This window comes from Camelus ferus, chromosome 19 (assembly GCF_009834535.1).
Source record: "Camelus ferus isolate YT-003-E chromosome 19, BCGSAC_Cfer_1.0, whole genome shotgun sequence".
NCBI classification, from domain to species: domain Eukaryota; kingdom Metazoa; phylum Chordata; class Mammalia; order Artiodactyla; family Camelidae; genus Camelus; species Camelus ferus.
Window position 1 is genome coordinate 36311015 of NC_045714.1, and position 25011 is coordinate 36336025.

At 53.7% G+C, this 25011-nt stretch overlaps 1 protein-coding gene across 1 annotated transcript in view; it reads left to right on the top strand.

The window, feature by feature from the left end:
* Window positions 1-25011, top strand: part of EFCAB8 (EF-hand calcium binding domain 8) — a 44218-nt gene that overhangs the window by 4043 nt on the left and 15164 nt on the right. Inside the window, 18 exon segments of the mRNA XM_032461193.1 lie at window positions 3271-3389; window positions 4739-4839; window positions 6474-6609; window positions 9287-9392; window positions 9582-9666; window positions 10201-10325; window positions 12158-12225; window positions 12890-13020; window positions 16608-16675; window positions 17010-17161; window positions 18525-18552; window positions 18555-18661; window positions 19959-20072; window positions 21233-21370; window positions 22513-22538; window positions 22540-22581; window positions 23363-23567; window positions 24436-24645. Coding sequence (XP_032317084.1) covers window positions 3271-3389; window positions 4739-4839; window positions 6474-6609; window positions 9287-9392; window positions 9582-9666; window positions 10201-10325; window positions 12158-12225; window positions 12890-13020; window positions 16608-16675; window positions 17010-17161; window positions 18525-18552; window positions 18555-18661; window positions 19959-20072; window positions 21233-21370; window positions 22513-22538; window positions 22540-22581; window positions 23363-23567; window positions 24436-24645 — 1961 coding nt within the window.

A 25011-nucleotide genomic window follows, 5' to 3' on the forward strand; every position in this document is an offset into this window, starting at 1 on the left:
CACTGAGCTGGGGGGCCTGCAGCTCGGCCTGCAGCCAGGAGGGCGCTTTCCTTCTGCACAGGTGCTCCTGGGCGGACGTGGGTGGCACATGTGCTGAGTGCCCCTCTCCCTTAGGCCAGCAGACATTTGACCAAGCTCTGCAGGGCCTTACAGGCTGCAGAGGCCTCTGTCGGGTTTCAGTTCTCCCTGAAGCCCTGCAGCAGGGGTCCTGACTCCACAGGAGGAGCCTGGGCTGGGGGCTCTGCTCAGACAGACACCAACAACAGGCCCCAACAGAGCGGTCCTCTGACTCCAAACCCTGGGCTTTCTTGGGCTCCCCCAGCGTGTGTTAACACCTCAGATGCCCTTCCAGTGAGAGCAGGGGTGTGAGCCCTCACGCACACCAGCCTGCCCTTGGTGATCTGGTGTGCCCTCCGGGCAAGCGTGGGGAGCAGTCCCTTATTTCTCCTAGAGGAGGGATGGAGGCTAGGAAGCACCATGCTTTTCTTAAACATTTTTAATATACCATTTATTCTAAAGATGCTTGTAAGCATATAAAAAATAAGCTATCTTCCTACCTCTTGGCATTACAAAGAAAGGATGAGAAAGGGGCTTGGGGCCAGCGGGCACTTGGGACTGGCAGTGTGTATAGGTAGAAAATTCAGACAGTGCAGAGAAGTGCAGAGGATGCAGTGGAAGCCTTCTCCCTGCGACCCCTCCCCTGACTCCTGCCCCTGTAACAAAGGAAATAATCTGGGACGTGCCTGGGAAAGGTGAAGTAGGAATTTTCCCAGGAGATGGGGAGGAGGGCAGGTCTGGCAGAGACTGGCTTAAGAGAGGTGTTGCTGTGCTCCAGGAGAGAGGGGTGTCCTGCAGGTGAGGCTGGGAGCAAGGCAGCCCTGTGGTGGTGGGTGCTCTTAGATCAGAAGCGATCCTGAACTCCCACAGTGGGGCTGATGGGGAGGTGACACATCTAGACCCGTTTGAAAAAGGTAAGTGTTATGGTGGCCAGGAGGTCAGGATGGACATGGCAGGGAGGTTGGTTGAAAGAGCGCGAGCTCGTCATGTGACCGCCCTGTGTAGGGCAGTGGAGAGGAGAGGAGAGGAGAAAGGCTTCTGGTTCCAAATCCCCGCTGCACCACTGTGTGTCCTTGTGCCAGTTCCACGCCTCTTGTGCCTCTCTATCCTCATCTGTAAGATGGGAGAATGACAGTGCCTGCATTCTAGGACCACAGGATTCACCCCTCAGGTGTTCATCCTGGGCGACTGGGTGGAGGTGATGCCGTTAGCAGAGACAATGAACATAGAAAAGTGGGGCAAGTTTTGGGATAAAGATAATAAATTGTATTTTAAACATGCTAAATTGAAGGGGCCGGGGGATACTTGGAAATGGTCAGGGTCGTGGAGATAAATTCTCTCCTGAGATGTAGAGATGGATGAGTAGATGAGGCTGTTCAAGGGCAGTATCCCACGGAAGAGAAACACTGAATGACAGGGCAGAGCAGGCAGTGGAGCCTGGGGGAGACAGAGCCTCCCAGGCAGGCGGGAGTGGCCGGTGCTTCGCTGCTGCTGGAAGGGAGGAGAGGCTCTAGGACCAGGAGAGCCCCCCTCAGGTGTGGTTCCAGGTCACTGGTGGCTCAGAGGAGTCAGCTGGCAGGAGTCTCCCAGAAAGTCTTCTCCTGTCTGATCCTAGGGAATGTAGTGATGCCCTCCCCAGGGAAGTGACGTTTTCACATTTGTGCTTTCAGAGCTATTAATGAACCATTTGGTGAGAGATGAGTGAGTGCTTCCTTTTAGAGGCGACAAGCAGGGGACCTGACTGGTCTTCATGGTATGCAGGACACCTTTGTGTCTGTTCTCTTGTGATCCTCAAAATTTTTTCGGTAAGCTGTTTGTAAGAAGAAGGATATTAAAATAATACAGCAGTGAATATTATGTACAGGTTCTTAAACACCAATGAAGGGACTCTCCCTGTAGTGCTTTTAAGAGTAGTTTGTTCATTAAACCTGCACAAAGGCGCTTTGACTCCCAGCTCTTTCCTGAGGGGAGGGCTCCGTGCTCGGACTGTCACCTGAGGTCCATGTGATACACAGAAGGACTGTTCGTTAAGTGTCACTCAGACGTGTATGGCTCTTGGCTGTTGCTTCAGGTCAGCAAGATGGATCTTCCTTTAAGCAGGGCAGCTTCTGTTAGGCTTTCGTTTGTTCCTCAGTCTAGCAGTCAGTGATAACTGCTGCTGTAGCGCCTTGCTGGCCGTTGGATGAGGAGCATGGAATTGGGGGAGAGCTTGACCTCTGGAGCCAGATTGCTGGGGACGGCCTGAGTGCCACCACTCACAGCTGTGTGACCTTGGGCACGTGACTCCACCTCTCTGTGCCACAGTTTCCCCACGAGTCCCCCTAACCGCCCCACCTCCGACACCGTCAGGAGGTCAGTATGAATAAACACAGATGATACTGGCACCCAGTCATTGCCATCACTGACATGGAGGGGACAGACTCAGCCCTGCCCTCCCAGAGCTCATGGCTAGGGTGGTAATGAGGAAAGTCAGCCTCCTTAGAAAAGTAGAGGAACCAGACCTGTGAAGACCTTGAGGTTGGCAGGGTGAGAAACCTTGTGGGGCCATCATGGCTGGAGCAGAGAACGCAGGGGATGGAGGTGGGACCTGAGGTCCGAGAGGAGCCAGATAACACATAGCATTCAGGCCATGGTGAGGGTTCCAACACTTGGAGTGGGTTTTAGAAACACTTCTTTTAGTTTAAAAAAAAGATCTAGACAGGGGTGATTGACCCATTTGCAGGCAGATTCCCTTGTAGCCGTAAAACCCAGCATGGGGAGAAAATTTCATCCCTGCGCCTGTGCCTCTCCCCTCCCCATCTTTCTCTCCAGCCCAAGTTTGTATTTTAATTGCCTCTAAAAGATGCACTTCACTTCTTGTGCTATAGCTTTGAATTTATTTATGTCTCTTTGTTGTCACTGTTTACTTTTTTTTTTTTTTTCATCAATGTTCTTTGTCTCAAAGCCTGGTCTGTCTTGTTTGCTGAGAAATGGGATCTGATCTTGGATCTGATCTTTTTTAGCAACCCCGGCCCCACTGCTGTGAGGCCAACACACGGCTCTCGTGTGGCAGGTGCGCAGCCAGCATTTGTGGATGATCTAACGTTGAACAGATGAGATGCAACGTGATCCTCTGTGTGTCCCCCACTCAGCACCCAGACAGCTCCATGACCAGTGATGGACCTGAGGGACTTGCCATAAAGTAGACGGTGTTCTTTCTTGTCTCTTTTGAAGCCCTGGACATCAAGGCTTTCATTAAGGCTGTGAAGAAGATTCTGAGCAATGTGTCAGATGAGATGCTGGAGGCGCTGTTTTTGAAGGTGGACATAAACTGTAACGGCTCCGTCACCTGGGTGAGGAGGGCGCCCCTGCTGCCGCAGGTAGCTGGAGGGAGGCTGGAGGGGTTGGGCCTCAGCTGCTCAGTGGAGCACGTGGAGGGCTGGTGATGAGGGGTGGGCACAACATCAGAAAGCCTCCCGTGGACTCTGGGGGGCTTGCTGCATGGAGGGAACGCTTGGAGTCTTTGAGGGGCCCTCCTGAGACTCCTGTGAGCTGGGTTCATTGCAGCTCATTCCCCTCCAGGGGTACAAGAGAGTGGATAACCAACTCTCAGCGACCCCGCATGAGACCGGCAAGGACCCCCACCTGCCACGTGGCTCCCCTGCACTCCAGCCTCCTATCTGGCTAAGGGGATTCCGGCTGGGGCCACAACCATGTTGTTGCCCTTCATGGTCACTCAGGGGCCATTAGATTTAAAAAATGTCAGGATGTAAGAGCATTTTAATAGTAATGCTTTTTTCCTGCTGATTTTAAATGTTCTACAATGAGCATGTATAACATTTAAGAATACGGAACGAACTGCAAAGAAACAGTCTGACATATTGATGGCGCACTGCTGACAATGATAACTAGCATTTGCACCAAGCACTGTGCAAAGCAGTTTATATTATTATTTTACTTAAACCTCACAGGAATCCTATGGGGTAGTTGCTGGTAATTTACCTCCATGTGACAGATTGGGAAACTGAGGCAAGAGAGGAATAAACTGGTCCAGGGTTACAGAGCTAGTTAGTGCCGAGTCAGTCTTCAGACCCAGGGATTTTGCCTCAAGATCCCATATGTTAAAAGCCCACTCAGTGTAGACATACATTCTGTGTTTTTCTGTGGCTTTTTTTTGCCTTCATTTCGCTTAATATTCTGTAATAAACACGTTTCCAGCACTCTGTCATCTACACAATGATTTTTCTTAATAACTCCCTACTTCTTGTTACAGTTTCATATGGTGGTGGCACTTTGACCTTGGCCATATTTTCGTGAGACTGGTCAACAGAGCCTAGAGTTGCCTTCGTGGCCTGGCTTAGGGGTCCTCCCCTGCTGCTGACTTGATATATGAGCTGGGGCAACTCATCTAGATTTCTGTGGGCCTCAGTCTTACTACCCCAAAGTGGGGTGAATGAAGAGACTCAGATGAGATGCCAGATGTGGAAGTGAGTGAGGATTATCTAGAATTACAGAAACAAATTAAGGAGGGAGGCACTGCTGTGCTAGCTTCACAAATGCTGGCAAACAGACCCTTCGCACCACCCAGATCCAAGAACAGCACTGTGGCTGGCTGGGGAGAGATGGGGGCGGGCACTGGAAGCCAGTGCTCAGACCTCTTGGCTGACACGTATGGCAGTGCTTGCGTTTCTCCCTGAGGCAGCAGGAGTACGTGGATTACGTGATACGCGAGTTCTGAGCGAAGGAGAAGATGATGAGGAGCCACCGCCCGCGCTTCCACCTTCCCATGAGGATCATCCCCCTGTAAGGAGCCTCTCCTGTACTGAAGGGTGTGTCTGGACAAGGCTGGGGCCAGCCCTGCATGGAAAGCCACATAGGAAACCGCTCCTTGAGCCCTGTGCCACTCCTGGGCCAAGTGGCTCTTTGTCCCTGCTTTGACCTCTGCCTGACCCTGAGGGCCCACTCCTTCATGAGGCTCTTTATCCTCTCTCTGTGCTCTGGCCCTGTGTGCCTCCACTCCTCCAAACTCCCCAAGAACCAGGAAAATTCTAGTGGATGTGGACCACAGGCCCAGGCCTCCTAAGCTGGGCTGCCCACAGGCCCCTGGCTCCCTTCCCGGAGCCCACTTTGTTGCGACACCAGATGCCCAGTGCCGGTGGCTGGAGCCCAGGAATGGGTCCTGGGTACCAGGTATGGTGACCTACATTTGTGACCTGGTTAGGATAGGATGTGGGTGGGTCTGTCCCAGGGGACCACACCCCAAGCAGGCCACGCGGCAGACCATGAACTTGAAGACTGTCTTTGCCCTCAAGCAACCTGGATTTTAATAGAGAAGATGGTGTAATGAAAACTGCGGAAGGGTAACTTTTAAAACAACTTGGCCCTGGCAGAGGAGGCAGAATTGGAAGTGACGGCTAGAGGGGAGACTGTGAATGTTCGTCAGGCTGTGGGCAGAGCTGTGGGCTGAGGGCTGGAGTAAGAGGAGGGCCATGTCCAGATGACGAGTCCCCCCTCTTTTCTGCAGAGACTGTAACGCAGTAGCATTTCCCAGAGTCATGGGTTATCTGTAAGTCATGGCTCAGATCACGTCCATAGTGACATGTGGAAACGGCTCTGGCTGGAGTGGGGATCAAGGCGCCTGGGTTCTAGTTCCAGCTCTGCTGGTAACCAGGACATAACTCCAGGCAAATGGTTATCCCCTGTCCCTGTAAGGTGGGGCAACGTTACCTGCCCTGCTGGGGCCTGGAGTTGTGGGCACATCAAGTGGGAGAGTGTGTGCTGTGCCGTGTCTGGCCCTTTAATTGCCAGAAAGAAGCCACTGGAAGGTGGCATTAAAATTCGCTGGGAAGGCTGTTCAGTGGCTTCTGGTGAGGCCAGACCTGCCCCAGGAGCTGTTTGCTACACTCAGGGCAGGTTTTTGGAGAAGAGTTGGGTGCATGGAGTCCTGATTTCTCACTATCCCCTTGTCCACTTCCATCTCATTCTTGGGCCCTATTCCCCACTCCACCTCCAAACACTAGAGCATTGCTGGAAACGCTGTTATTTCAGTTTTTGTCTTGTGACAAACCTCACTTCACTTGCCTTCCATGGATGTTCTTCCTATGAAAGAACTTTTGCAAAAGATGCTTGTCCCCTGTCTTCTCTGGCCCATCCCATCTTGAGGACGCTGACTGGCTATTTCATGGGATAAACTTACTGCTTTGGGAGCGCTGTCTCATCCCAGCATCATAAGTGGGTCTCTTTTCCTTCTGGTGACCGTGGATAATGGTAGCAGTCCCCTGTGAGGAGGGCAGAGCCCATGTCTTGAGTTTCTCTCAGAGCCAGAGTGTCTTGTGGTGCGGGTGTGAGGGAAGCTCCTCTTGCCGGCTTTGGCCTTCCTCCTCTGTGCTGTTTGCCCTGGTTTTGTTTGGGCTCCTCTCTCTTATTACCTTCCACAGGAATCACGGGTGTGAGATTGTGAAAGTAGAGTTTCTAGTCCAGCAGCTTAGGAAGATTGGGCGTTTCCTGACCGTCACCAAGGACGGGATCCTGTAGTTCTGGTCGGAGTCCTTCTCGCTGACCAGCTCTTTCAGGGTGAGTGGGGCCCACACCGCGAGCCTCTGCCTTTATGCCTTGGACACAGAGCAGGCTCCCTCCCTGGGTTCATGGACTAGGCAGTCTTCACTTGCAGCCGCAGCTCCTGGGACTGGCTTCTGGCTTCCCCATGGGACTGTGGCCTCACAGTTCTCTTCTGAAAGCAGGATTCCACCTGGATGTCCACTGCACCTGGATGTCCCAACAGACACCCTAAACCCAGTTTGTCCAAACCGACTGTCGCTGTAGCCCTCCCTGCCCACCAGGCTTACGTCTCTGGTGCCCCATGTCAGTGAATGGCATCACCATCTACCAACGTTCCCTGCTAGAGATCAACCTTCTTTCCTTTCCCCGTCACACCCATTCCATCACCAAGTCCTGCTGGTTCAGATCCTTCCCTTGGACCTGGGAAGAAGTCACAGTGGTTGTGAGCATGGGCTCTGGAGCCCAACTACCAGGTGTAGAACCCTGGCTGCACCACCTTCTAGCTCCCCGGAAAGTAACTGTATCACTCTGAGCATCAGTTTCCTCATCTGTCAAATGGGGTTGGTAACAGTACCCCTCGCAGGGCTGTTGGGAGCACTTAATGACATAATCCATGTCTGGTGCTTGGAGCAGGTCAGGGCAGCAGCACACACCTGAGAAACATAAGCTGACATCACCATTGTCTTTGTGCCTCAGCCCCTGGCCAAGTGTGGTAAATGATAAAACACTCAGGAGAACCCACTGTGTACTTGGTGTTGCCAGGCCAGTCCAGAATCCTCCCGCAGACGAGGGAGGCACAGCTCCACAGGGAAGGCTGAGTGAGTGTGCTGTGTGACTACCGAGCATTTCCTGGTTGCACTGGGGGTCAGCCCTGGGGCAGGAGGATTCTGGATGGTTCCCCCAAGTTGCCAAGGGAGGGAACTAGGTTGGTGGAGTTCCAGCGACTCTCTAGGGTGCACTTTGTAGTCTAGGACCAACGTGGATTCATACTTGTGCTCTTGAGGCTGGGGTTTCTGGCACATTTCACTTTCTTTTGTGTGTTTATTGGGGGAGGGGGTTTACATTATAGCCTGAGCTTCTGGTCGTGGCTATTATGGTCACCAATGCCCCTGAGGGCCAAAGTCTGGGATGGCTGAAGAGGGCAGAGGGAGGCTCCCTGAAAGGCTGAGCAGAGCTGGGCATGCTTCCTTGAGGGGCTGCTTTGGCAAGTAGGTTGGGAAGAGTGAGCCACCAAGTACCGTCTTGAACACCCACTGTATGTCCACGGTGGTGCAGATGGAAAGCCCTGGAGTCTGGGGCAGGGGCTGGGCTTCACTTACTAGCTGTGCAACCTTGGGCAAGTCTCTGAGACGCCCTCTCAGTTTCTCTGAGCATGGGTAGGGAGGGGTGATGGCCATTACCATCATCTCCATTGTGTGTGCATTAGACCCCCAGCCCTGGGCCAGAGAGGGTCCTCGAGGGTCCCCGGTCCATTGTCCTCACTGCCCCAGCTGTTAGCCCAGGCCTCTGCTCTTGGTGCTCTGGGTTCTGATGAAAGAGTTCAGAGCCTGTAGCGTTATTTGGGGAGTAAAATACAAGTTCCGTAGCTGGCGCCCCTCACCCACAGCCCATGCTCTCCAACCCAAGCCTGTCGGGCTGGCCTCCTCTTTTCCTTGGACATAGCAGCTCATTTCTGCTGATCTGCCTTTGCTCATGGTGTCCTCTGCCTGGAGTGTCAGCTCAAATCCTGTCTGCATAAGGGTTACTGAGGCTGGCACCAACCAGGGTGGGAGGCACCCATCCAGCCCCTCCCAAGGCCGGGCAGCACACCAGAGGCTTTATTGTCCCCAGTTCCATCCATTCCTCACAACCCGGCAGGATGATTTCTCGTTAATAAGCCACTCTGGCCAGGTGACACTGGCAGATGGTAAACAAAATTCAGACAAAACAAAGACACCTAATACCAATGTTAAATGTCAATTATATTCCAATAAAAATCAGAAAAAAGATTCAGGCGTAGGGGGCAGACTGTGGAAAAGTCAGTTTCCTTCTCTTAGACCCTAATTCCTCTCGCTGGAGGCAACTGCTGTGACCAGTTTGGGGAGGAATCGCCTGTACATTCACCCTACTTCCTTTTTAAATACACAACTGGTATCACGTTATAATGCTGCTTTCACCTTGCTTTTTCACTTAATAACAGATTTTGGCCACTATTCTGTATTGTACATACACAGCTCCCTTGTTCTTAACGTCTGGGCAGTGGTTGGTGGTGTGGGTTTCTGTGAGGCGTGTTTCCGGGCAGTGTCTGGCCTGTTGCTGTCAGAGCTGGGCAGCAGCGCCCACTCCCACTTACACGTCTCTGTGAGTACATGTGGGTGCAGTCATGGGAGCCTCTTGGAAATGGATCCTGGGATCACAAACGATGCACGTTTAAAACTTTGATAAGCTTCTCAAATAGCTCTGAAAGGGGATTGTGAGGATGGGTGCTCTTTAAGTCCATTTTACAGACGTGGAAACTGAGACTCAGAGAAGTTAGGGAATTTACCCAAGGCCCCACCGTTAGTAGTGGATGGTAGCTCTGGGTTCCACAGCAGGTGTGTGCCTGACTCCCGGGCCTCGGTGGCAGGAGAGGGTTCACGGGACACTGCGTTCCTGGCGTGCTCTCCTAGGCAAGTTTCCCCAGCCCAGGTCTCCTCTGCCCTGCCTCTGGCAGCTTTACCAGATCCAGCCACTCCACAGCCAGCAGATGTGGGTCATCGACATGGTGTGTCTCCACAACATGAACCTGGTTGCGATCGTGTCAACTGACCAGAAGATAAGTGAGTCCCCACAGCTCCCCAGGCCTGCTCCTGGCCACTAGAACCGTGCATTTGCACTTGGAGAGGTCTGTCACCTAGCCAACTGAGAGCGTGGATTAGAGTCCCCTGGGAGCATTGCTGGGTGGAGATCCCCAAGGCCTGGGACATAGGCTTTGGTTCCAAGCATGCCTTCCTCTGTTTCTTTCCCAGAGTTCTTTGATAGCAGTAACCATAGATGTGTCTGGGCCTTCACCTTCATTGATCTGGACAGCTGCGTCCTGACCATGGATTACTGGTGAGTTCCCTGGGAGACCAGTGCACAGTCTTGGCAGCAGCTCCACCACTTGGAGGGGCCTGTGGAAGCAGCCCTGGAAAGATTCCCACCTGTGTGCCTGTGTTCTCTTCCCCCAAGCTGCTTCCCCTTTCATGGTCACTCAGACCTCAGACTCATCGACTCCTCTTCCTCTCCCTCCCCAACCAAGTCAGCCATCTGATTTGCCAAGGCCTGTCCTGCTGTGGCTGAAGGCTCTGGGGATGTCATAGTCCATCAGTAGGGTGACTTGACAAAGAGCAGCTGGAGGACCAGGAATTCATTTATTTTGGTTTAAGATAAATTACTGATTTATCTTGGACCTGATTCACCGATGGTCTGGATCAGGGTGGCTGGGCCCATGTTTGTCAGCTGTTGAGGGCAAGGCTGGAAAGGTGTGTGGGAACTACCCTCACTCCCAAGGTGGAGAAAGGCTGTTGGAATCTGAGGAGGGGTGGAGGGTTGCAGCTGGATGTGCCCAGCTGGCTTCACAGCCTCTTCTGCCTCCCCCTTTTCCAGGTCTGACTACCACAGAGCTGTGTTCTGCTATAGGGACACCAAAGGCAATGTCATTGTCTTCACCTCCGACGATGTGACCAATGGGCTGTTCAACCCCCGAATCCTCCCCAGGACCTCCAAATGAGGTAGTGAAGATGTGAAAGTTTGGGGGGATCGTCTTGCCCGGCGGTGTTCTTCCTCCTCCTTGCCTCCATGCTCAAGAGCCTCTGGGAAGTCACCCACGTGCTCAGCTCAGGGCCACCAGTGGGAGATGGGGTGATGGGGTGACAGCAGGACACAGGAAGGGTAGGTAGTCTCTCTGAAGGTGGGAAGCTGTGCATGTGAGAGCTGGTGTAGGGGTGGGAGGGCTTCAGGACCTTCCTCATCCCAGGAAGAAAGAACCCATGGCAGCTGTGTGACCCTGCTGGGTCTTGGGGAGATGGCCCTGGCTTCCTCCATGGTGTGAGGAGGAGTCTGCTCTTCCTGGCTGGGAGCTGCCTATGGGTAGGTGGGGTGGGGCTAAGAGGCTGCCCCAAACGTGGGCTCTGCAGGGCCTGGAGGAAAGCCCCGCTCCACGCAAGCTGAGGGAGCGGCTGTTGTCACAGCCCATTAAGGGAGCAGGAGCTGGAGTTTAGGGGGTGAAGCGCTTGCACAGGCCCCACAGTGGTAGCTGAGATCAGAGGCAGGCAGTCTGCCCCAGAGCCTGCAGTTTAACCACTTGCTGGGCTGTATCCCAAGTGGACTAAATGCTGGAGGATGCTGTCTGAGGCCGCTCTCCTGAAGGGCACTAGATCCCGAGGGTTCGGAGCTGGGACTGTTGGGAGCTCATCTGAACTGGACCCTGACCAGGTTCGAGCCTTCAACACGGTGTCGGGCCTCCAAGCTGCTCCACGTCCATCTAGAGGGGGCCGGGGCTCCAGCCCCAGGGACACCGGGTCCCTTCCATCCAGGACACCAGGCGGCCCCTTGGGCTTCTAGTCGGTTTCTGAGCAGGACACTTTCCAGGGAGTTCCCTGGCCTCGGTGATAACTCCTGCCCAGGTTGTTGGGGCAGCATCCCCCACTGGCCAAACAGAAGATGGATGCAGTTCTGGATGCAGGAGTGGGCCAGCACCACGCTGTGTTCTGCCTCATTAGCCTCTGCCCTTGGTGCCCGCCCTGCCCTGACCCAGCCCACCTTGGTGACTCTATGCCACCCTGGGAATTGGCACAGGAGGTTGTGGTGATCTTTGGGCTGAGTGGTGGACAGGAAATCGGAAGGTGTGTGGCAGATGACATTGGAGTGGTCAGACAGGAGTCCTTCTGTGCCATGTGCTATCTGGGGGTCAAATAGGAAGGGGGCCCAGCTGCATGTTGACTTGGGAGAGGCTGGACAGACCAGCTCTGTGTGACCTGGAGCCAGTCGCTTAACCTCTCTGTGCCTCAGTTCCCTTATACAAATGGGGATGGGCACATTCTGTTCATGGCTTTGCTATAAGGTGGAAGGAGAGGAAAGTAGGAGGGCAGGGCCGTGCTTCGTGTGCTTGCTCCAGACACGCTTGCTGGATGGCACATGCAGGCAACTTCTTGGAACTTGTGTTTGCTGGACAAGGAGGCATGTAGTTTGAAGCGTGATGGCCGACTCCCAAATGATTATTTTCAGAATCAATAGATCCTAGGATCTCAGTTCATTCTCCACTCCAGCAAAGTCAGAGCTTTCTAATGGAGATCAACAGCTGGGGAGGGTGAGGAGCCCTGAAATCTGGTTCCAGCTCTGCCAGGAGCCAGCAGGGGGACTCCGGGCAGCAGTGTCCACTGGGTCTGTTTTCTGGGTGCTGAGTTCACCTCACTGAACTCACCAGGACACAGTGAGGCTTGAGGGAAAAAGCCTTTTGAGACATATGGGAGTTGCAAACCAACCCAAGGGGTCTTCTGAGGTTTTGCTTGTCTGGCAAACAAGGAGAGCTGGTGACGTAGGCCTTGGTTTTCTCCCCTGTCAGATCACTGGACCAACGTTTCCACGCAGAAGCTCTTGCATGAGAAGTCCCCTATGCATAGAAGTTATCGGGTTATCGGCTGAAGGTGAGTGGAATCTTCCCTTAGCTGTTAGCATGGTAATTAGCTATATACAAGCATCACTCAGAAATAAATGCAGGTGGTGGATCTGCCCCCTGGGTTCAGTCTGAGGCCTTGGGGCTTGGTCTCTGGGAACAGGATGGAGGCAGCTGTTGGATCCTGGCCGCTCTTTCTGCTGAATCCATAGCATCCCAGGCACGGCTGATCTCTCTCACTGCCATCATTGCTCAGACACCACCTCTCCTGGGCAGCTGCGGTGGCTTCTCACCGTTTCCCCACGTCCTTTCTCCATTCAGCAGCTTTAGGAATCATGAGCTAGACGCCCAGCCATGGCACTTTACTCAGAATCCCCCAGGAGCTCTCCTGTTTGAACAAAATCTCAAATGCTCACCACTAACTTACAAATAAATTCACATGACAGTAGACTTCAGTGCTTTTTAACCTACTCCATTCACAAGTGATGGCCACACACCCCTGGTCACATGACCTGGGCTAGGACCGCGAGCTGGATCACTTTGTCAGAGCTGTGATCACTGAAAGGGCGCTAGACTCGGTGATCTCCTGGTCCCTCCCCCCAGCACCTGCCACGTTCTGGGGGCTGGGCCTGGATGACTATCCTTGAGTTGGGTCTCCCACCACCACTGCTCTCTTCCCAGGCTTTCCACCGCAACTGGTGTCAACGGGTCAAGTTCATCCCCCAGCTGAACCTGGTGGCCTCCTGTTCAGCCATCAGCAAGTCCTCTCTGGTGCTGAAAATATTGCCGTCCAAAGCCCCAGAGAGCCTCAGGTAAGGAGCACCTCTCTCCAGGCTGAGGTCAGGGGGCTGGGAGGGGGTGGGCAGTGACAGTCACTCCAAGAGTCAGGCTTCACTTCAGCCACATGTGGCTGTCCCTGCAAAGAGTGGGCCTGCCTCTGGGACAGTGGCATCTCCCACGGGCAGTACCGTGTCCTGTGGATCACACAGGGTCCAAGGAAGCACTGCTTGTCCTAAGGGCCAACAGTGGGGTGTGGCGGTTAGAATGTGGGCTCTGGAGTCTTTTTTTTAAACTGAGATTGTCAGTTTTGAAAACTGATGTATAATATATTAGTTTCAGGTTTACGATTTGCTATTTTTATATATTTGAAGACATCACAATAAGTCAAGTTAACATTCATTGCCACCCACAGTTACACATCTTTTTTTCCCGTGATGAAAACTTTTATGAAGTCTGGTTTTAATCATCATTCTAGTGTTGCCACCAGCAACAAAAATATCGGTAGCCTCTTTTATCCACCAATTAATGCACAAAACTCAGCACAGAAGCTGGCACACCATGTAACTAGACAGAAAAATGTTTTCTGGACAAAGGAATGAATGCGAGTTTCTTCACATCTGTGAGCCTCAGTCTCTTCGTCTGTAAAAGGGCGTGAAAACAGCCCTTACTTCACTTACCACGAGGCTTACTTAAGTGAGCGCTGTACCTGGTATGTATTCAATAGTTGGCCACACGCATTTTTTGGAGATGATTCTAATCTATATCCTTCATCCTAGTATTCCTCTACCCCAGAGTGAATCTTTGCCTCTTCTTTTTTTATTTTTTAAATTCAGCGTTTAGTCAAACAAATATACATACATACATTGTCCTTATAAAAAATCAAAACATCATATATAAAACTGGAATCCTGTAAACCCCACCCCGTCCCCTATCCAACCTCCAAGTCCAAGAATGAGCTGCAGGTGCAAGGAGAGGAGCATCTGCCTGAGGTGGTGCGAATTTCTGTCTTGACTTTCATGCTTTGAGTAGGGCAGTGTGGTGGAATTTTGCTTGGAGCTGGTTTGCTGAGGACCGTCTCTCTATTTGGTGGGAGTATCACCTCATGTCTGTGATGTGTTTCATTCAACTTCTTGTTTTATTGGGTCTCCACAGCAGGAGGATGTCACGGGATGACCTCATCCTGGCCATGAGGGCCTCCACTGTCTGGCCCTGCCACCTTCCCACTCCAGCCACACTGGCCCTCTTGTGCCTCAGGCATGTTCCTGTCCCCAGGCCTTTGCTTTGCTCCTCTCTGCCTGCTTTTAAAACATTTTTATCATGGAAAATTTCAAACACACGCAAATGTAGAGAAAATAGTATAATGCTTTAATATCATAAGTACCCGGTTCAGGTTAATCTTTCCCCAAGTGTCTCAGAAGAATGTTCTTACAATTATTTGCAATCAGATATAGACACAATTCTAGGATGGTTTTGAGCAGAGGAAATGGTGCGGTCTGACATAGGAGCATCCTTCTGACTGCTCTGTTGCAAACAGAATGTTTGTATGTGGGCAGGAGGGGAGATGGGGACACCAGTGAGAACACTATTGTAATAATTCAGGCTACATGTGATGGTGGCCTGGAGTCAGCCAGTGGAGTGGACATGGGGGGATTTGAGATACATTTTGGGGATGGATTGGAGAATATATTTTTACACATGCACACGCACCCTCTTCCTTCTTGTCTGACGGCAGTGCACACACTGGCCAGCGGGTGGCACCATTGACCGCCAGCTGGTCTCCTGTGCAGACCTCTTGGGGCCCAGCCCTGCCAACCCAGACGGCCTCTGGAGTTGGCCTCAGCCTCCAAGGCAATGTGGGTCTCAGGGTCTGGCTTCCTGCTCCGAGCCAGCAGTGACTCTGATGGAGAAGAAGCCGGGGTGGAGGTGGAGGGAGCCTGTGTTGAGCATGTGGACCAACCCACAGCATCTCCCCTGCTTCCCTCCTCCCCTCTCACTCCTGCCACAACCACCTAGTTGAAGCCACTGTCGTTTCCCACCTGAGTTGCTTGCTGTGGCCTTGTGGACTTCTTCCCTGTGTCCCCTCTGACCTTCCAGTCCCTTCTCTGCACAGCAGCCGCCTGCAGACCTGGTCTCCTTCAGCCGTCCTGTCAAAGCCACTTAAAGTTTATTCCCCTGCCGGACTCACCATGATGTGTACATGTCCACCCCCAGCTCTCTGTTCCTTTACTTGCTCATGCCATTTTCCTCTAGAAGGAAAGCCCCAGGGAAGGCAGAGGCATCATATCTATGCGTCTGGTCATCCTGGAAGGGCGTAGGAGCCAGGAAATTTTTGCTGAATAAATGGGTGACTCAGCCTGAAATAATTTCTAGCACTGTTTTGTGACCATTCTTCTAGAATATTTCTCTGCACATATATGCATGGACGACAGAGACATATCTGGTTTGATGATATGTGTATTTGATATGTTGTTCTTGAAGATTTGATTTTTAGATGAATCCCTCTGGTTGTGGAGTAGGGAGCACAGGGAAGTGGGAGGGGGCTGGAGATTGAGAGCCCCCCAGGAGGCCAATACAGAAATGAAAGGGTTCTGAACCAAGTAGAGGCCAAGGCTGTGTGGGACGTGGGTAAAGAGGATGTGGAGCCCACCTGAATAATGGGAGTGCAGGAGAGGGAGCCTCCAGGATGACAACCAGGCAACTGGCTTAGGCCCATGGGAGCGGCAGAGGAGCAGGTCAAGGGCAAGTTCGGTGGAGGACAGTCTATGTTAGAGGGCCAGGGTGCCCTACAATGGGGGACCTTTGTTGAGTTTTGAAGGCAGTTTGAATAGGAGGAGCTGAAAAGGCAGGATGTGTAGACGTGAGGGAACAGCCTGTGCAAAGGCACGGAGCTTCCAGGGCTGACCTCCAGGGCTGAACTTCCTGGAACCCCTGGGTCACCAAGCCTCCTGAGCCCCACCGGGCCCTGCTGCACCTCTTCCTTTCCTAGAGCTCTGGTTCCTGAGCCTCCTGCCTCTTCCTGCCATGCCCACCCTGGGTCTGAATCCTGAACCCCTCACCTTGCCAGCCATGTGACCTTGGGCAAGCTCCTTAACTCCCATATCCTCATTGTGGCCCAAGGCTGATTTCAGTCTTCAGGGTTGTGTGAGGGGTCCAGGTGACTCTCAAGACAACACTTAGCACAGCGACCAGCAGGTGGCAGGGACATGGCACCCAGAGACTTTGTTTTCTTCCCCTAGCCTTTGCCCCCCTCCCCAACCTTGTGGTTGGTGTCATGGGTAGGACTGTCCCAGTATAGCTGCGGTGAAGATCAAGTTAAGTTTGCCCTTGGAAGAAGCAAAACCGTTCAGCTGTAGGAGTTGCTACAGCGGGAGACAGGTGTTTCCTCTGCACTGCTGGTTTCAGAAGTGGTGGGGGCTGCTGCTCTGCCTACAGTGCTCAGCCCTGCCTCGTCTGCAGGGTGAGCCCAGGGCTGGATTTCCCTGGGCTGCTCCTCTCCTTGGGTGGAGAGGTAGTGACTTCTCCCTGGCCTCGCAGCGGCCCTGCCTCCAGCTCCTCCGCATCCCAAGCTCAGAGGCTCCCTGAGGCCTCTGCTCACAGCCTTCCCCCTTTGCTGTCGTAGGTTTTCAGTGCTGAATTTAAGAAAAGGGATTCTTTGCTTTGATTACTGCCCAGAAAAGAACATCCTGGGTAAGTAAACCTCATATCGTGCAGAGGCTGCTGGTCTGACAAAACTAGGGTGAGGGCAGCTGGGGGGTGTGGAGAGCATCAGAGCTGAGGAGGAGGCCCTGCAGTGTCCAGCCTCTGTCCCGCGTCCTCTCTGGCTGCTCTGGTCCCTGCTCATGGGCACCTGGGGTGGTGACATGGGCTAGCTTGGCATGGTGGTGGAAGCTGTGGGAAGGGCAGAGGCATGGATCGCAGCAACGCCCCTCTTCTGCCGAGCCTGGCTGGGACCCAAGGCCTGGCCCCAGGGCAGGGTCCCCGTGTAGGCCCCCGGTGGCTGATACCCATTTTTCGACTCCAGTGACTGGGTTTTATGACCCCCTCATCCACCTGTGGAATCCCTTCTTCTCGAAAAAGCCTGTGTGGCTGATGAAGGGGCATAAGACCTTGGTGACGCACATCCTCGTGAGCAGCAAGAGCAGCAGCACCCTCTTCAGCATCTCCAAGGACAAGGTGTCACCCTCGGAGAGCTCGGCCCTACTGCTCTCCCCCCACCCCACCCCGCATTCCCGTTCCCCGACGAAGCTGGGATAACAAGCTAGCTCAGCCAGCCGCGGGGCGGGCAGGTGGTGGGAGCCTGAGGCCCAGGGCAATGGTGTGACCTCCCTGCCCCTGGGCCCACTGCTGGCCTGAGGCCTAGAGGGATGCATCCTAGGTGGCACCACCATGAGGGGCTACGGGTCTCTGACCACACCCAGCAGAGGTCTGAGCCTAGTTCTGAGCAGCCACCAGAGTGGGCTTCCCATGGAGCCCAGCCTGGCTTCTTACTTTGTGGTTCTGGTCAGGGCCCTTCCCTTTCTGGGTCTCAATCTCCTTGTCCAGAGAATGGGTGTCGAGTGGCTTAGAGGAGAGCTGGTGGTGCAAGGGCAGTGCTTGTCTGGCACATAGTAGGTGTACAACATGTGAGCCATTCCCCTGCCTTTCCCTTCCCCCCAGGTCCAAATTTGCTCCTCGCAGCTCTCCCAGGGACCCTCTCATGGCTGCCCTGGCTATCAGGGCCGGACTGGACCTTCAAATGTCTGGGGCTCCCCTGCTCAAACCCATTACTGTGCTGCTCTGAGCTATGGGTTCAGAGGCTCACCCCATCTGCTGGGGGATGCAGGCCAACTATTCTAGCCCTCCTTTGGGGACAGGTTTGTGTCTTCTGGTACTCAGTAGACCAGGAGCTGGCAGGGCCTTTGGGTCACCAGGTCACACTCCCCAACACATCTCCACACTTGCTATTGTCTGGAATTATCCTGTTAGCCCTGGAAGTTGGGTATCATCGCCTCTGATGAAGGATCCAAGGCTGGAGAGGTGGAAGGAACAGAAACAGACTTGTCCCAACCCTCACGGACAGCAATGTCAGAGGCAGGATGTGGGCTGGAATCTGGTAGACTCTAAGTTCATACCATGTCCAGCTTTCTGTCCATGATGCTGAGTGATGGGTGACCTGGGGGACTTCTGTGGGGCCTCTCTGGGGACAATTCCTCAACCTGAGAGGAACTTGAGGGGAACAGGAGGGACTTTTGGACAACTATGTTGGCAGCTTTCTCTGTGCCCACCTGGCTGTACTTCAGGAAGGCTGGGGTGGGAACTAGTGAGGGTCTGCAGGGGCATGTGCTGCCGTGTGTGGGCTTCGTCCTCAGCTGTTGAGCAGGGTGGAGGCCCTAGGGGAGGCTGGGGGTGGAGCCGGGCCTCGGTTTCCTCATATGAGCATAGGCACGGTGTCTCTGGGGGTACGTTGGAAGTGCTTTCCCTGTGTGCCCCGGCCTCAGGTGCCAGCTGCATCCCTGAGGACCCACTCTTGGCCCCTTTGCCTGCTTCCCACCCCTAGAATATTCGCGTGTGGGACATGCAGGACTATGAAGCCTCCAGTCCTTCTGTGGGAAGCTGTTTGCCCTGGGACACTGCCGCATCACCAGCGCCTACTTCCACAGGGATGACAACAGCCTCATCTGCAGCACCTACTCGGTGAGTGCTGGGCAGAGGGGTGGGGCACTGTGGCCGGGCCCGAAGCCCCGAGAAACGCCAAGGGATGGCCACATCCTGTCCCCCTGAGACTGCGCTTTGTGCCATGAGGACAAAGCTGCTAGACTCTGTGTCCTGGTCCCTGAAGCTTCTGTCTTTTGGGATTTCCTGGAGGAACATTTCTAGGCCCCAGCAGTCACCCTCTACCCTGCTCTCTGCGCTCTTCTCCTGACCTATGCGGCCTCCGGACGCTCCTCCTGGAAGCCCACCTTGACTCCCAGGCTGGGTTAGAAGCCCCCTGATCCAAGCTCCCATGCCTCCCCTCAGTCATGGCCCTTGTTACTCTGCCCTGTCATGGTTACATGTCTGTCTTTCCTGCCAAATCATGAACCCCAGGAAGGCAGGGCCCACACCCCAGCAGCCCCTCTGAAAGAGAGAGCCTGGAGAGACCTGGTGTGAAGACTGTGAACCAAGACTTAGCTGGTGCCCATATGAGGTCTTTCCTGACCCCAGAGGATGGGACGGCTTGGGGGAGGCACAAGGGGCGGACTGTCCAGGGTGGCAGTGGGGCCTGTGACAAGACGGGAGCTTAGGGAGCTGTAAGGACGATCAGCAGCCAGTGGATGGGGAGGCTTGTCTAGAAAGGGAGACCAGGGTGTTGCTTGTGGTTGAGAGGAAGTGGTGGCCCTACTGAGGCCTCCTACCCTCTGTTGGCCAGGCCATCCTGGCAGGGGACACATATTCTGGCCTTGTGCCGTTGGCTGGCTCTCCCAGACGGCAGGTTTATTCAGATGGGAGTTGGTGGGTCCCTTCATCTCTGCTGAGTGCCAGACTGGCTGCCAGCATTTGTTGAATTAAATAGACTTTTGAAGTTCATTTCAGATCATCAAACATTGTCAACTCTCTGCTCTTTCTCAGGAGCAGAGAATATATTAGACACTGTCCCATCCTTTGAGGAACCTATTGGATAGAAGAACAAATTTAGTAGAAACTGCTCTGTATTATGATGGAGATGTGTGCTGGGTGCTTCATGGACACAAGATTGAGGCCTCATGCTTTTCAGAAGTTATAAGAGGGACCTTGGACTTGGACTTCCGGGTTGTAGGAACACTGGGGCTTGGGAGCCCTGATCTCAGGAAGTGGGGGCCACAAAGTAGGGGCAAGAGGCATGAGCAGGCCTGTGTGCAGTGCAGTTGAGGATGTCTTGATGTCTTAGTTTACCGGAAGTTTCTTCCTGGGGCCAGTCACTGAGGGCAGGGCCCTTCTGACCCTGGCTGTCTGCCCCTCTCCTTACCTGCAGATTGGCATCCTAAAAGGATACTTAGAGACCCAGGGGCCTGGGGGACCAGAGGAGAAGACCACGATGTACAGTGCACCCCTGTGCGCCGTCCTATACAGCAAGGTTTTCAAGCAGGTGAGTGGGCTACAGCTGTCTCTGGGGCCGGCAGGAGTGCCCCATGATGTGGGGCAGTGAGCACAGGGCCAGGGTGGCACAGAGCAGCGTGGAGGGAGGTGTGGGCGGCGGGAGGCGGACCAGCAGCAGCCCGGCAGAGGGCTTGACCCTAGGTGAGATGGGAGCTCCACCACGTGGTCAACGGGTCATCAAACTCCTCTGAGCCTGCATGCCCGGGACTGCTGCCTCGGGGCAGTTCTTTGCACAGTGTGGGATGGAACATGAGGCGTGGACTGCCCTGCGAGGTTCCCAGGGTGGGTGCTGGAGTAGAGGTCTCTGTGTTGGGCAGGGAAACTGGGCACACGGTTTCTGGGTTTCTGAAGTGTGGGAACAGAAAGGGCTCTTGGGCCCTCTGACCACTCCTATGGAAACACCTTTTCTGGCCCAGGCTCTGGGCAGGACAGGCTGTGTCTGGTACAGCGGTGGCCTTGGGCTGCATGAGGCCAGAGCTCACCTCTCCAACTTCCCTCTAATTTTGGCTCGTGGTGCCACACGCCCTCATACCTTAGGGTTCTTCAATGCCTTCAAACAGTTTAAAAAAAAAAATCCCCCTTCCTCAGCAGGAAGGTTGGTCTGAAACAGCCCCACCTGCAACTGTCACATTGTAACAGTTGTAATGGCTGCAAAATGTTGCCTTTGGTGGAGTGACCTACCTTTCCTCTCAGCACTTCCCTACTTAAGGGGTAGTTAGTGTATCTCTTACTGGTTTTTCTTCCCTCCATGATTCATGACTTTTCAGTAAAAGTCTTTTCTGAATTAGAGATTACTTTCTCTGGGTAGATTCTGATAAATTTCGTTTCTGAATTAAAGAGGATTTCACCAAACTGGTTCCTTCTAAAAGAACTATGCCAGTTTGCACCACCCTGTGCCCCAGAGCAGAGGAAGGCCTGTTTTTAAGAGTGGCTTATCCCACCACCAGAGGACCCTGAACAACTCTCTCCTCAGTGCACGGAGCCGGGGCTGGGCTAGCCTCCATCACAGCAGGTGGAGGCTGCCCTTGGGAGAAGCCCCAGCTGTGTGCTCGCTCACAGGTGGTGAGCGGCTGCCTGAGCGGCATGGTGAGTGTGTGGGAGGTCGTGACAGGCAGGAGGATGATGGAGTTCTCTGTGACTGATGACCAGCATGTGGAGCTGACTGCCATGTCCCTGGATGAGTCAGAGGGGTGCCTGCTCATGGGTCTGCGGGATGGCACCATTAAGATGTGGAACTACAGTGTTGGTGAATGCCTGTTGACCTTCCCCAACCCGGACCAGATGGAGGTCAGTCTGGTCCATCAGCTGGGGCCAGGGGTCCCTCACAGCTCCCAGAACCCTGGGGTGCACTATTTTTCATGCCTCCCCGAAAGTCTGTACATGTAGTCTGCCTGGCTTCATGCCTCCCTGAGCCTTTGTGTCCTCGTGCATAAGATGAAGATAGGTAACAGTGCCTGTTTGAATCAGAGAGAAAGGATCAGAGACAGCTCAACAGCAGAGTCAGGTTTATTGCGAGAAACCTGCAGAGGGAGTCTCCAGTTAGACTGGAGCCTGCTTTCTGCATACAGGCTTGGTTATTTATGCCTGGGGGGAGGAGCTGATTGGTGGGTTCTTATGCAAATGAGGGATGCTGAAAGTAAGGGGGATGTGTCTGAAAGAGAGAGGGGCGTGTCAGATGAATGCTCCCACCAGTAGTTCTCACTCAGGTCCAGGGAGGGTTTTACTGGCAGAAGGGGCTTTAACTAAAGGCGGAAGTTGTGGCTTGCGGTCAGCTTGGCTTGAGATGGCAGCCAGTCATCAACATGGAGTTGGTCTTGCCGATCGGTGCCTGTCCTTAGTAGGCATTTCACAGACGTTAGCTCCTCTTGCTCTTTTAGCATGCTAGCACTTCTTACCTACACGTTAGAGCTTGGGATGGCATTTCTAGCAGTGGGGCAGGGGATTCAGAGCCCCCGTGCTCACCCCATTTGAGAAATGCCTGACAGGCTTATAGAGACAGTCTGTGGGTGTGGCAAAGTCCAAAGCCAGCCAGCAGTCCCACTTTGGGACTTGAGCCCATTACTAACCCCTGTGGCACAGTCCTTTAGCCGACTCAGAAGGAGCACTTGGCCAAGAGGCCAGGGATTATAGGACTGGTCCAGATTCTGTCACTTAGTTATTTGACCTTAGCTTAGTCATTTGTCCATTTCCCTGCTCTCCGCCTGTAAGATGGACCTGGTTACCTACCCTGTCTGCCTCCTCCAAGTCCATCAAACAGACAATGGGATGTGAGGGCACTCTGGAAAATAGATGGCAGTACCACCTCTAGGGGAGCCTTGTCATCATGGAGAGTTTTGACTCCTTGCATGGTACGATTAGGAAGACATTTGGGGCCTGGAGCCACTTTCTCTGAGGTACCTTAGAGTTCTGTTTTCTTTCATCCTCAACAGATCAGTGGGATTGTCCGTATGAACAAAGTTCTACGTGACCGGATGGAGTAAGAGAATCACTTATTTCATGTGAGTAGCCAGGGTGCACAGGGGGAGGTAGGGCAGCCGACTGTTCTCTCTTCACTTCAGGTGGATTCCTCCAGTCCTAGCTTTGCTGCTGGTTAGAACACCAGGCAGAAAATTAGTGGTGGGTGATGTTCATTGCTTCAGGCGTTCATCTGTCCATCCATTCATCACTCCATGAGGCTGATAGGTTCTAGGGATCGGGTATAAACAAGAATGATGGAGTCGCCATCCTCCTGGAGCTCCTAGGGGAAGGCAGATACTAATCAAATAATATAATTTATAATGGTTTATAATGATAGTCTTTTGGGTGCCATGAAAATAAAACAGTACAGGTTTCTATGGTGAGGGGACAGAACTCTGATCGGGTCTCAGAGGCCATCAGGAAAGGCTCATCTGAGGATGTCATGGGTGGAGTGGGATCTGAAGAGCGAGCAGGAGGGGTCTCAGTGAAGCAGTGAAGGGCTCTGGACAAGAGGGGCCCTCTCCCTTCAAAGGGACTTTCTAGGGCCATCGTTTCCCCTTCTTTAAACCTGAATCCTTACTCAGGTGCCTGAATGGGGCAAATCTGTAAGAGTAGTGTATGTAAAGCCCCTAGGACAGAGCCTTTAGAGGAGGCAGGTAGTAGGTGCTTAGTAAATGAGGTCAGCAGGGCAGAGCTTCAGTCCTGCTCCAACATGTCCCCGGAGGTGTCCTCTGAGTCAGTGCTCTGAGTCCTAGAGGATGCTCTCCCAGGAGACCACTGAGGCTGAACACTCAGCCCTCCTGCCTCTGGGCCTGTGTGCAGGTTCCACAAGACCAAGCTGGTGCTCTTGTGCTACCACTGGCAGACCTTCCACACAGAGGATGTCCTGAGCATGGCCAAGTACCATAAGCAGTTCCTCGGGACCTCCTCCTACAACGGCGACATCCTCTTCTGGAACACCAGCATGTTCAAGCCCGTTCTCAATTTCAGTGCCTCTCAGAGCCCCTTGCCCTTGCTGCCCAAGAGGGTACGGTCAACAGGAACACGCTCCCCTCTTACTTCCCTCTGAGCTGTGGGCCAGAATCATGGGGCTTGCGGGGTGGGGGAGGGTGTACCCCAGGAAGTAGAGGGGATGGTGGTGACTTGTTCTGGAGGAGGTTGGAAGCTAGGTAGGTGGGTGGTAGTTTTTATAATTATCCCCATTTGACAGATGAGGAAACTGAGGCACAGAGAGGTTAAGCAGCTTGCCTAAGGACCCGCAGCCAAGAAGTAATACATCCAAATCTGGGTAGTCTGCCTCCAGAGCCTGGTGGTGCTAGTCCTGTTCTCCCATGAGACCACTCTCGTTGAAGGTGGCTCACATCTTACCCGCTGCGGCTACAGATTACCGCGCTGGGCTCCCTGGGATCACAGTAGGATTTAGAAAGCCCATATAGTCTCTGAATTACCGTATTTGGGTGGATTAGAGCTGGAAGGGGCTTCTGGGGCCACCCTGCCTAGTAGTTTCCCTGCATGTTGTGGAGAGATGCTTGGAGGCTACTGCAGCAGCTTCACCCATAGCACCTCAGTTTTTTAAAAATCTATTTTACACTTTAGAGTTTCCCTTCAGGTTAAAAACAACCTCAAAAATACTTAGAAACACTATCCATTTTATAGGTAGGGAGACTGGTCCCTCCTGGGAGCCATCTCCTGCCAGTGGGTACTTGGGGAGCTAGTGTTTGGCCCAGGCACAGGCTTCTAAGCTCTGGTTTGATGCCTTTAGGGGTACTCGGTTTCTGGGAAGCAAGCCCCAGGGAACCCAGAGGGCTGAGTGGTGTTGGTGTTGGCTGGGGGAGGCCCTCTCTTACCCTCTGGGACGCAGCAGCACCTTAGGGGCGGCCCCTTCCCTGGCACAGGTGCAGGATGTGGATGACTGCTTGACTGAGAGCCACGGGGCCAGCAAGCCCTGTGTGGAGCAGAAGTGGGCACACAAAACCCACACGCAGCCCCAGAGCCCCGGCGCCAGGTCCGTGGCCAACACTCACCTGAGGCGGAACCTGATGTCGGCACCCCCGGTGGTGAGACACCAGAGGGACAAGGAACCAGCCCCCCCTGCACCCCTGCAGGTGGGTGCCCCACAATCCTGCCGCCTGAGGAGGTGCTGTTCCAGGCCCAGGCAGGGTCCCTCCCTGATTAGCTGCATGGTGGCCTCAAGCCTGGGCCCGGCCCCTGCCCAGAGCATGGCCAGTATAGACCCCTGTGTCCACAGGCTCCCGGGCAGGACCTGGAGGGAGCACAACCCAGAGAACTGACAGCTGAAAGCCTTTGTCAGTTCTCTAGCTCTTGTCGCCCTGGCAGAGAGGAGCCACTAGGGGCCTCCCTCCTCCAACAAGCCTCGTTTCACAGAGAACAGGCTCCAGTGGTCTGAGGCCCAGATGCAGCAACCACTTCCCTCCTCCCCCAAGCCCTGGCCTCTGCCCCAGGGTCAACCC